This window comes from Macrosteles quadrilineatus, unplaced genomic scaffold (genome assembly GCF_028750875.1).
Source record: "Macrosteles quadrilineatus isolate MER2022 unplaced genomic scaffold, UCM_ALF_1.0 Scaffold_4__1_contigs__length_99947679, whole genome shotgun sequence".
NCBI classification, from domain to species: domain Eukaryota; kingdom Metazoa; phylum Arthropoda; class Insecta; order Hemiptera; family Cicadellidae; genus Macrosteles; species Macrosteles quadrilineatus.
In genome coordinates this window covers 51754478-51767710 of record NW_026542597.1, presented here as the reverse complement: position 1 = coordinate 51767710, position 13233 = coordinate 51754478, and the positions used below count along the sequence as shown (strand labels likewise).

At 34.3% G+C, this 13233-nt stretch overlaps 1 protein-coding gene across 1 annotated transcript in view; it reads left to right on the top strand.

The window, feature by feature from the left end:
• Positions 1-2896: 2896 nt before the first annotated feature.
• LOC128992417 (glutathione-specific gamma-glutamylcyclotransferase 1) overlaps positions 2897-13233 on the top strand; it is a 37166-nt gene continuing 26829 nt past the window's right edge. The window contains exon 1 of the mRNA XM_054415984.1: positions 2897-3182. Coding sequence (XP_054271959.1) covers positions 3015-3182 — 168 coding nt within the window. The 5' untranslated portion in view covers positions 2897-3014. The remainder of the gene's footprint in view (positions 3183-13233) is intronic.

Here is a 13233-nt window from a genome sequence, read left to right as displayed (position 1 = left end):
AAAGAACTTCAACCAGGACGTGTGAGCGCAGCGAACAAGCTCCAACCTAAAGGTGAGTGAGCGTAGCGAACGAACTTCAACCAGGACGTGATTGAGCCATGCGAACGAGCTCACATATGAAGTTAAACGGGGCAAAGCCCGCGGGTACAGCTAGTTAATGAATAAATGTGAGTTAACTACTCTCTACTTGTATAACATAATAATTATACTATTTTACGAATCAGGATATCGTAAGGAAATAAAACGTAAATATGAAGCATGTTTTAACCAGGAACCTTGTGAATTTGTTACATGGAGCTGTGTTTGCTTTATACCAATATAGGGACCTACTCCCCGGGGGGTATTTTAGGGTAGGCTATTAATAATAGTTTTCAATTTAAAATGGAAATGGTTAGTTCTATTTTAAAACGTTTTTATTGGCTCGCTTTCTTGTCTGGTACAAATTTTGAAATCAATTGTATACTAACTTCCCGACGAGCTAGAGACTTGAAACTTGATACGTAGCTCACATGGAAGACAATGCAATATTATATCATTAAATTTTCATATTTCCCTTGGGCTACGCCCCATGGGCTTGTTTTTATTAAATCGTTTTCTTGCAAATTTTGATACTTCCCGATGAGCTAGAGACTTGAAATTTGAAACATAGCTCATAAATGGATGACAATACAATATTATATCATTTAATTTTCATATTTCCCTTGGACTACGCCCCAAGGGCTTGTTTTTATTAGCTCGCTTTCCTACAAATTTTAATATCAATTTTAATAAACGAAGTTTCCAATGAGCTAGAGACTTGAAACTTGAAACATAGCTCACAAATGGATGACAATGCAATATTATATAATTTAATTTTCATATTTCCCTTGGGCTACGCCCCTTTGGCTTCCAAATTTTCCATGTTTACATTTTAAAAGAATGTAAACATATAAATTAATTTAAGTCAGCTGTATATACTTAAATTTGACAGTTAGAAGAGCAGAGGTTAAAAGGTACAGGTTCTGCTCCCGAGATATTCTAAAAATATAAAACAATCATTTCAAAGTAAAGATAAAACATCTGATTACAGATAATAAGGTTTTGGGTTTTGGTTATGCATAAAGAGGCTATATAAAATAGATTTAACATATTTACAAATTAAAGACTAAAAACTATATAATAATTTATAAATAAAAATACTTTTTAAAAATAACACGTTTTTAAACGCACTAAAAAGTATAAAATAATGTATAAAATGTTGAGAGAATAAATACTTGTAAGATTTAAAACGAAAAAGTTCAATAGGTGAAGATAATTGTAAATCAGCGTGCGCCCCACGTTTTTAGTTTTAAATCTTACAAGTATTTATTCTCTCAACATTTTAAACATTATTTTATACTTTTTAGTGCGTTTAAAAACGTGTTACTGTATTTTTAAAAAGTATTTTTTATTTATAAATTATTTGTTATGTTCTCAAAATATTTTCCGATCAATTAACAAGACTTTTGAATCGGTGAAGATAATTCGATAATCCAATGACTACTGCTCTAAGAGTTACATTTTTAAAGTTTTTCAACAAATTACTCAGAAACAAAATTTAATCTTGTATAAAAATAACTGTACTGTTAGTTTAAAAGTATTTACATAACCTATTATCTGTTTACAAGTACTTTTTTACCATATCAGCAGGTCCAAGCGTGGGTTCAAATTACTATATTGTGTGATAAGTAATCAAGCGAATTGTACATTCACTCCTGTCCTCATTTAAAATATCGAATTTCTACGTTCTGACACATGATTTCACATCACAGGTCAAAATAATTTTTATTTTATTTTAAAAACATTCGACTGTATCCAAAATTGTCTAAATTGTAGTGCTGATTGATCGGTTACGTACTAAATGTTTCTTCGCAATTTCCAGAGGAAGTTCCAGTTGCTTTTGAAATATCATAATCACGGTACAAACAGTAGTTGTAGTTTTATATACTAAATAACGACTCAAACAAAATATGAGTGTAATTACTTTCTCATAAGCATTTTCCTACAAAAGCCAACGCATTTTATAAGTACAGTATACAATTTTGTAAGGCTGCTGTGAATTTTTAAGTTCTGCATTTAAGTTTGCGTATTTTAATTTTATATTGATCCTATTTGTTTAAACTGTCAAAATTGTGAGTACATCAGTATATTAAAAAAAAATTGAAATGATGCCTTTTACACAGAAATGTAAGGTGCATCGTTTCGTTAGACTATGAAATGTAAATAAATTATGAAAGAAGCCACTTCACTTTATAGATGTTTGCGCTTTAGTAGTGCTGGTAGAGATCTGGTAAATAGTAAATAGAACACGAAATATCCTGGATGAATGTCCTCAAATCTTGCCAATCACCATGTGTGTTTAGTGTTTTAAGATAAGATCACTAATTAGTTATAAAAATAAAAGTTCAAAAGTTTAGAACTGAAGAGCAACTACACATCCATTGGCAATTGTTGTAAAAGGGGGGAACTCTCTTTTCATTGGCCAATGGAGTTTGACTTGTTCTTACTTACTTGGAAGGCAAATGCTTGCTTCCTGATTGATGTACATTGAAATATGTATTGGAGTTGAGTTCATTTGTCATGTAATATCAATTTAAGGGAACTATTATTTGAGCCATAGCTTGGTCATAATTTGATACGGTGGATTTGGAGTCAATCCTGGACTGTTTATCAGCTCCGTATCATCGCACTTTTAAAAGATCCATATCATCCACTGATTTCACTCTACTAGCAGAGAATAAAAACTCTCCTTCAAAAATTACTCTCAACATTCATGTTCTACCCAAAAGCTCATTTGGTTTCGCAAAATTTCCCGCGCAATCGTAACTGGGTCGACGAAAACATCGGTGACGTTGCGTCAGCCGTCAGTTCGGCGCGTGGCCGCTCGGCGCGCTGTCGCCGTCACATCAGCTGTTCTGGTCGCGGTGGCGAGTGTCGGAGTGGTGTTTGCAAACCGTACCTAACCTTTGAATGTATTGAGACCAGTCAAACGTAACATGGATGCTCGGAGGCGGTCGTCTAACAGCTCGTTGTGGGTGTTCGGGTACGGCAGCCTCTGCTGGCACCCGGGGTTCGAGTTTGACCACGCTGTCACGGGGTTTATCCGCGGGTACGCGCGCAAGTTCTGGCAGGGGAACATCACGCACCGCGGGGTCGCTGGGAAGGTGAGTTTGTTTTGCTTATCACTTGATAACAGTTTGTGGAGCAGTTTGAATTTACAACAATGCTATGTGGAGTTTTCACCGTTTTTGTTCCTGAAAAAGACATTTTATCTCAAAAGATTTTAAATATTAGTCTCCAGAAGGAAGATATCATGTTATAACTTTGGTAGTGTAAGTTATTCGCACATAATTGGTTGTTTTATCCCCAAAAAGAAATTGAGCGCTTTTGACGTACACAATATCAATGTCCCTTGTGGACGTTGTGATGTGCATCCGTTTTTCACCTTGTTCTTGTCGTGTCAACACTGTAACGATTTCTTTTATCATCGAATTTGTACTGCTGCAAACCGTCGTTTGCTTTTAAAGTTCTCGTAATTTATGTTTGCACGCCTATACCCTAGGTGTTAATTTGTTAACTTGATTAGTCCCCTGACCCTCGTGGTGTGTGCTGATTAGATGGCAATATTGTACATAGAATATATTGTCAGTACAGTGCTGACCTATGTTTGTCTTTATTAAAATCATTTTATACAAATTAATTAATTAAAAAAAGTTACGATAAGAACTGACAATAGAAAACACCGTTTCCAATATGTTTTATCGCTGCGGTACGGGATCGCTGTTCTATAAGCTAATAAATCTTCCTACGTATTATTTCCAATTTACTGGCTGTTAAAACACATTTGAAAGTCTCTCTAATACACTTTTCATACTGAATGACAATAAGATAATATATGTCGTGTTGACAAGTTTACTTTATTAATATGGGAATTAGCTGTCTGCTCTGCTTACTCCATACGTGAAATGTGTTTTTGTTAACCAGCACGCTAGGGATCTTTTTAACTAGAATGTTTACGTAATAAAACCTCTCCAGCCCTTGAGTGTAGTTTTATGAATGGAAGCCACCCCTACAAGGTTAGGCCTATTCCAAAAAGATCGATCGCAGAGGGAGTGGTGTGGCGGCGCTACCCCCAATTTGAACCTAACTGTAAAGGGAGAGTGAATGTGAATGGGCTTAAGTGCGTCCCATCATCCCATCAGAAAGAGATGGTCATTACCTCCCCATTATATTGTTAAACAGTTAAACCCTTTCGCGTTTAACTAATAATCGGTCGATTTCCAATTTTGACGTGATAGTTTTAACAATTGTGCTCTAAAGTGTTACACTATTCAATTTTACCTTCCAGTTAGGTGAAACAAAAGTACAGTTTGATTTATTTTATCCGTACGAATCTCATTATCTCTTACATATTATAAATCAGCTGTTTACATTGTTGCATCGTTGTTGCTTGTGTACAGTTTCAACCAATCATCGCAACACATACTGGCTATCAAAAGCTTGTACTAAAATGGGTACATCTTACCTTTGACTTTTGGGCACTCAATAGATATCCCATTTATGGCCCATCTGTAACCAAATTTTTAATAAAAAAAAAATAACACATTTGATTAAGTCCGTCTCAGAGTGTGCTACAATTAAATAAGTATTTTCCTCCCTTTAGTTTTAGCCAGCTGTAAGAGTTGAAGTGGCATAAAATATATCCCAGCTTTGAGCGTTAATTTAAGTTTGTCTAGGTAATAAACTATTTCGGGGGCCCAATACAACTTATGTATATTCTATGTGCACATTAATATAATAAGCTTTAAAGGCCTAATCATATTTATTTGAAAAAAAAACATCATTTTTTGCATATTTTAATTTATAATGAAAATGGGAATGCATGTCTAGTAATATCTATATAGGCTACAAGAATCATATTTCTGACCTGTCCAGTATCCAGATTTGCCTGAAGACGTAATAGACAATAAAGTTTTTTTTCAGAATTTCAACCCATACAAACACGATTTCTATTGTACACTTGTATCACTCTACCAATAAGGTATCAATTTTTTCATATAATTAAAGCTATTTAGGCCTACTTAATAAATTTATCCCCAGCCTGAAACCCAATACAGTAGAACCTCGATAACAAGCCCGCCGATAACAAGTCACCCTTGATAACAAGTGTAATTTTCAAATACCCTTCAAAACTACCCTATGAGAGTATTGTTATCAAGTTTCTACTGTACTAACTAGTAAGCCCCTGTGAAGGTCATACACTTCAACAATCAGTTAGTTGCAGTTGTACTGTATTCAATAGAAATGTTTACAACTACCCCGTGTTCCCAGTTTTCTCCAGCTGCTGTCTTTGTCAGATAAGACGCCCACTTTTCCCTCGTATCACTGTTATCATTGTTATCACCATAGCGTGACGACCTCTGGGCACGTAGAGAGGTCACGTTATCTCAAGTCGGGGTTATCTCTGCTTTTAGCAAAACAATTAGCAAAAACACTGTCTATCTGAGTCTTTATAATAAACATTGTGAGTAAATATTTTTTGTATAATCAGTTTCACTCTTAGGGGTCGTGAAGAGTCCTGGTACTTACTACAAACTTACAAACCAAAAATGAAAATGTACTCTCCTCTAATATGTACCAAATGCGTAATACCCAAACCTAATAAAATATAATAAAGCCTGAAATATAACCTCATAAAGTGTGTGTACTATACAGTTTTCTTTGCCTATCGTTGACAGTAAATATAACACGATAACAGTCGGTATCATTGAATGAGAGTCAACAATGCCTCATAACAGCTGACTGTTTGTCATCAATAATACTAGTTACGAATGATCATTTGAATACTCTCGTATAACGAATGAGTTAATAAGCAAACATAGACTGTTGTTTGATGGGGTTACAAGTTCAAACAATCGTAAATGTTCTATCGTTCAGTAGTCTTTATTAACAACTTAGTGCAATAGGATCATCTGAGACTAATTGTCAATAAAGTAGTTAATACAACCATAGACAAACATAAATAAATATAGACCGTCAGCGGTGCTGCTGTTAGCATAAGTTCTGGCGTTCACCGCTGGGAGCGCTGTGTAGTTGTGGCGCACGAGATACGTAACTACACGGCGCTCGCAGCGGTGGACGCCAGAACCAGAATTTATGCTAACCGCAGCACTCCTGACGATCTATATTTAATTATATTTGTCTAGGACACAACATAATTTCTAATAAATTAGGAGAGAGGTCCTGACTGAAATCATGTATCACAACAACTTGCTTGAAACGCTGCGGATTGTATAAAATTTACGCAGCGTTTGAATGGAACTCGTCAGCATGTCGCACTTGCGTCACTGGCCAATTGCCAGTGTGTCATGTGACATTTGACATGATGTCTATTGCTTGTTGGTTGGTAACACTGGTAGACCGCAAATACGATCAGAACTAATTGAAACCACCCGTGGACCAAATAAACACAGCAGTGAATTCGCTAGCTAGGCTTACGTTCGTAAGCATCAATAGGCCTAATTTGTTTGTTTATCTTCTTGAGTTTATTTCATTAATGTTAGTTGGACATGACCATTTTTATCTTTAAAATTTCTCCGGTTAGTATTTTTACATGTTAAAAATGTCTTTAAATTATTGATGAAAGTATCTGTGGAATTCAGTTGTAAATTAATTTCAAAGTAAATTTGCAATTCACACTGTAGTTATTCCGTTTGGGTTTTGTATTAGGGACTTGTTCCTAACTTACACTAACGTTCCATTAAACAGTCCATTGCATGAATAGGAAAGATGTAACTAAATTGTCATTGAGCTTTAAACACCACCTAAACGTTATCTGACGAAATTCAATTACAAATGGTAACTGATTGGTCGATTAGTTAATTTTAAATTATCATTTTATTACTTGTTATGGCATAAAACCTTAATTAAGCTTTAAACATAAAACAACTAACTTTTTAAAGCATAACAACAAACACCTAAAGCCATACCTCAAACATCAATGTTGGCAAAAATATCAGGCTGTAACTACATCTTCGCAACATTTTTGGATCATTATTTAAATTTACTATATCGGGTTAGAACAGATTCATTCTACTCTTAAATAAATCAGACAAAAATCTAATCAAATATACGACCGTTTGCCCTAGAATATTTATGTCCAATAACTTGATCATGGCCATGTCGAAACTCAATGACCTCGATGAACTTTGACGCCATTTTGCAATTTGGCGGCAACATTGAGGCTGACGTATCATCTTGACATTAATGTGTAATTATTTCATTGTAAGGCCGAGACCTCGTCTGTAGGTCCCTAGTTACGAGCCCGGCAGTCAGTCATTCATAGCTTTTTATTGAGGAACGCTTACAAACAAAATTGTTAGTTTTAACTAACCAAGATTCGCAAATTTTTGTTCAATTAGGGTCAATTTTGTAGGCTATGAACTATTACTTACTTTATTTACTTTAATAATTTATTATGAAATAAATAAAGTAAAAATAAATAAATAAAACTATTTATTTATACAAACTACACTTTATACTTATTTATACTATTATTATTATTATTATTATTATATTATATTATTATTATTATATTATATTATTATTATTATTATATTATATTATTATTATTATTATTATTTATACTACTTTATATTTATTTATATAAAACTATTTATTTATACAAATGAAAAATACTACCCCTCTTACTTAAATAAACAAAAGCTAACTCCAAAGACTTTTCAAACTATCATTGTTTTACAAACCACAAAAAACTCAAGACCGAATTAAATTAAAAAACCTAAATAACCTGGAGCCAATTATTGACAAACGATTCATAATAGTGACGAATTATTTTTTTTTTATTTTTCCTCTAATAATACGGGTTGGAAAATGTGTGTCATATAGGACGTTAGACAGGAAATATAAATAAAAGGCATATACATGAACTAGGGAAGTTATTTTTACAATGTATATATAAATTATTTGGTAAAAATTGTTTTACGTACTAGTGGTTTATAGTTTGCCTGTGAATATTTGTTCCAAATAGTCTATCTGATGTCAAAAATATTTATATTCAACTTTTGTTTGCAAATGTATCTTAGTATTCCACTATTGTTCCTTTGTTACATAACGTGTCTTCTCTACATGTCACCTAACTGCGTAGAACTTATGTAACTAATTTAGTATTCATCAATATGCCCTGAAGAATTGTCAACGGTGTTTACATATGCAAAGAATTTCCGTCTAAAGAGTGCGATAAATTCATACTTTATTTGCAAAAGGGTTATGTCACTTTGGCAGAAAGTTATTCATCCATATTCAGCAAGTTGTAGTGTTTAACCTTGAGACTAGTTTGTCCACTCAGCATATCGCTGTGTTGTGTAGTGTGTCTAGCCATCGGACTGTGGTCACTGATACTGAGAATACATTATTTTATAAATTAACCTACCAACAGATTTTTCTTCTCGTTAAACACAATTTTTACCTAATGCTACTTACGAGATAAGTTTTCGTTTTACGATTATAACAAATGAAATACACCTGCAAGAATAAATCAAATATTTTTTTTTTATTAAAAAAGTTAAACAGATTTTCATTTAAAGTGTAAAAACAGGAATCATCAATTTTGTATTGGCTACAAACCATATAGGAGTATACTAGGTGTATTAGCTATACTGTGCTCTCTGATTATCTAGTCTTCATTACTTAGATTGAATTGCTCTTCTTGGGCTGGCTATTACTGTGGAACTGATGTTTCATTAAATAGTTGTATTGCTTTATGTTTTCCACAATTTACCATACAGTATTGCCTCAGGCCAATAGGTCAGAGGTATTTTAGATGATGTTCAAAGTCATTGGTTTCTAATACGAAGTGTTTAATGCGTTCAATTGTCTGAAGTGTTTATCCTAAAATTGGAAAAGTTTAATACATCATTGTAATGATTTCCTGTGGGTGATTCGTAAATATTTTATTCAACGGTAAACTAGGTAGCCGTTGTCTGCGTGTTTGAGCCCATTTGCTGCTAAATGTTATATGACCTTGGGCCCATAAAATAGTCATGAATTGATGTTAATTGATATTATAATCTTCTTTTGCTTATTAACGTCATTGACCTAATCGCCTGAGTAAAGTTGCTAATAGTTAACCAAAGGTCAAGAGATAACGTCTGCATCTTCATCCTTCAAACTGGGTATTGGAGATATTACAAAATTAATTTATACTCGCCAATACGCTATAATACTAAGTATTATAGTAATTTTATCTGTACATATAAAAAAACCTTTTGGTCGGTTTAGCCTCGTATTGTAAGATATATCTTGAAATAAATTTACACAAAATTAAAAAGAATATCTGTTTAAAGGAATGCGTTGTATCTCACTTTAGGGATATCGTAATCATAATTATTAATATTTGGATTCTGAAGTAGAGTAAGTCATTATATCTGTATACACACTCAATAACCAATGTTTACATTTAAATGGAACATAGTTTGGTGATACCTCTGAGAGCCAACGTCATAATTCTTTATTAGTTTCTGATACAGCGAGAATTGATGTGACGTGATAATGTGCCACAGCTTACAATAAGTGGTCCTTTCAATTTGACTCGGTAAAAAATTGGTGTGATCTATAAAAATCAGTAATTGAAAATGGTACACTCTGATTTATTTTACTACGTTCATTTGCCCCTGCCTAAAACTGCCTACAGCGTTATCACGGAAATTAGACATACACTTCTCCCTCTATAAAATATTATTTGTTCAAGGGCATTACAGTATGGGGTGCGAGCTTGTTTAGTGGTTAGAGTGCGGGACACCGGTCCCCGAGTTCCCGGGTTCAAATCCTGCCAAACCGCCAATGGGTTTTATCTAATAGATATTGCCGCAACCCTAGGTCTAGCCTGAAGTAATGTGAAAAACAATCCCGGGATCGTGCCTAGCGTCCTAGGACGAAAAAAGAAAGAAGGTCATTACAGTAGGCTACATACAAGTACTTCATTCAAAGTTGAATGTTGGCTCTATTTTTGTTTACCTACTTATTGCAATCCAAACTTACTTTTGCTGATGATTTCCCCTTAGGTCCCGTTCGAGAACAGTACATGATTATTTTTTGTACATTCTCTAGTTTTTTACCACATCGTCAGAATCCTCGAGTGTTTCAAAATAAAATGAAACACCTAAGTAATTTAATTTAAGCGTTCAACCCGCCCAAATACATCTGTTCAGTTACGTAGAAGTGGCGTGTCGAGTGAAACACTAGGCGTACATGAACAGCCGCGGAAACTGCCGACGTTCGTGACAAGAGTTATCTATACAAGGCTGGCTGAGATGAAGAAATTGTCCAACATTTAGTGGCAATTGCTTCCGAGTTAAACACCGTTGAACAAGTAGTGTATCCTCCGAAAAGTTAGAGCCCACTGAATGGTTCCATACACATATTTCATAGATATGAAAATAAGTCAAATGTATGAAATTATTCTACATCATGGTTAAATTAATGAATTCAACTCATGTTTGGCAATTTGAATGCATAAAACCTAAGAGAGTTGGATGATTGTGTGCCATTTAACTATACCGAGCACTATGGCATACTAAATGTCAGTTTACCAGCTACTTTGTTGTGATTGGAAACGAAATTGAGCGACAAAGAACTATTTTCCCTGCGCACATAATGGAAATTCCCAGTCGACTTCCTGCTTGATGTATTAGAAGCGACGTACGGTATCGGAAATGGTTGTTTCCACTCGATTGATCGCTCAACTTTGCCGAACTGCACATAAGGGTTTGACAGCGACGGAAAAGTTCGATGGATGGACAAACAGTATGGAAAATATAAGTAGCTCTGGAACTTTAGATAGGTTTTGAGACATTGTCCAGCCACATGAGCTAATCACTCTAAGTAACTCTCAGTTAACTATAATATAACTAGAATACTTGTTATTCTGTAACATATTAATTCAAACCATTGTTCATTTATTTTGTTGTTTGTAAACAGTTGTTGATAACATTTTCTCCCAATACAATTACCAATAATGTGTACTTCACTACAGCAGTTTGATGGTAGTGTTTTAAAGAAATTGCGGGTTTTATTGTTTTATATGAAATAGTTTGAACACATTGAGAATTAGTTTTTCTCCATTGTGTTATTTATTGGTATACCTATTTTTATGCTTTGCTGTAATGACCAATATATCGTGTGAATTTTTTCTCATGATCCTAAAAATTATTAACTTTTAGAACGCAGTAGTTCAGCTACGGCAGAGTTATTTATCTTTACAATCTCCACCAAAGACTATAACCGAAGTTCCGAATCACAAAACCATCCCGACCTTGTGACCACCCTTGATTATTTTCGCGCGGAACGCAGACAAGAGATTCGCACGTATTTTTAGAGAGCTCTCGCGCGTTTATGACCCGCCTCAAAATAAAACCGCGGCAAGCGTCGGTTATAAATTAGCTGGTAATGTGACAGCTACAAACAAACAACACTGGCTTCCTCGTCCGAAACGAAATTTGGATTTTTTGGAGACGAAATGAGTTTTTCCAAACATTTCTCCCTACTGATTCACATTATGTAATTTTTATCTCATAGCCTACCTCATATTGTCTTCTGGCTTGGTTACATTTCTGTTGTATATTTGTAAATAGCGTACAATAAACAAAATATTTGCTATAAAACTTTCATTTGAATACCGTATTCGACTATAGGTGAAGTACACACTATACAGGTTTGCTCGATAATTTTTTTTATCCTAATAAACCCAAAGTAAATTACGATGTAATTTGAATATAATTGTATTTAATATTAATGAATGTCCAGTAGTAGAACAATGAATTCTGGTTTAAGTTCTTCATAAACTAATTTTTTCGTTTTTTTTTTATTTGTATAGTATTGGAACAAAAAAGTCATGTAATTAAAAAAATAGATAGACCTACCAAATATTTTTCCTACAGTCACCTGACAAAGTGTGCTTCCTTGCACTGATTATAGTACAGAAAGTTGCTAATTGATGCATTTACTTACTTTTGCCGCATTCCAACCAAACAACGCAAAACATGGTGCTTTTATTAGGCACGTAATCCGTGTTCGTGTACGCTTGAAAATAAGTTGGCAACACTTAAAAATATTACGACTACGATCAGCTGGTGCAGTGTTTCCCCATTTCTTTCAACGCTTGGATTTAACCTACCCTTAACACGTTAACATCTTCTTTGATTACTTTATTACTTTACTAATACAGCGATGTTCTCTGTGTCAGCATTTAATTGTAAATTTAAGTGCATTGAGTGGATGATCACAATTTGAGAAAATTTGGTACTGACAAAGATCAGCTGATTCTTAAACCAAAGCCTCAACAATTCTATGACCAAGGACAGCTGGCATCCAGTTTAGAATCAACGAAAGACATTGTCAAATTGTGGATATTTATAGGGATGCACTGTGGATTCGATGCTCCCTGGTGTGGATTAACGTCCGCACTAGTGAGTACTACGACTATCCGCAGTACTATCCTGATAATTAGACCAATTCGTAAATTACAAGGAAAAAAATGTGGTTCGGATTCCACCATAAACTGTAGGTCCCTTAGTTGCCATTAGCTGTATGGGCTATTAATTAACAGCTGTGTCTAAGGAACATGTCGGCCTTAGTCACTAACAAGACTACAAGATCGCGCCACTCATCCTACACTCATCCTTTACTCATATTTGGGTTAAAATACGCACATAGTGGCGTCCCCATCTTAAATAATTGATAATTGATAATTGATAATTCACGTTTTAACAACTAAAATTAACTAAACCTCAGCCATGACCTTATAATACACCATATAAAGCACCAAAGTATAATCAACTTAGATCATTGAAACGATCGCAACGTGTGCTGTCTACAAATACAATTAGTCTTATGTAAAAAGTGTTTAATAATCAACAAGCAATTAGTAAATAGATTAATCCAATTAGCATAAGGGTGTTGTTCGTGTTGTGGATGCACGGAACACGCAGAACACGCTACACGTCGTTGTAATTAATGTTGATATTGCACAAACCTGAATTTTAACATTTCATACAGCTCTGCCACCAGATTAAATAATATAAGAACTCTTGTTTAATTTCACACTTTGCACTAGGAATGTGCCGTGTCATACTCAACTTTTTATGACGGCTTGGCAAAGTATTTGTAGATGCATTTATTTTTACACAAAATGATGAA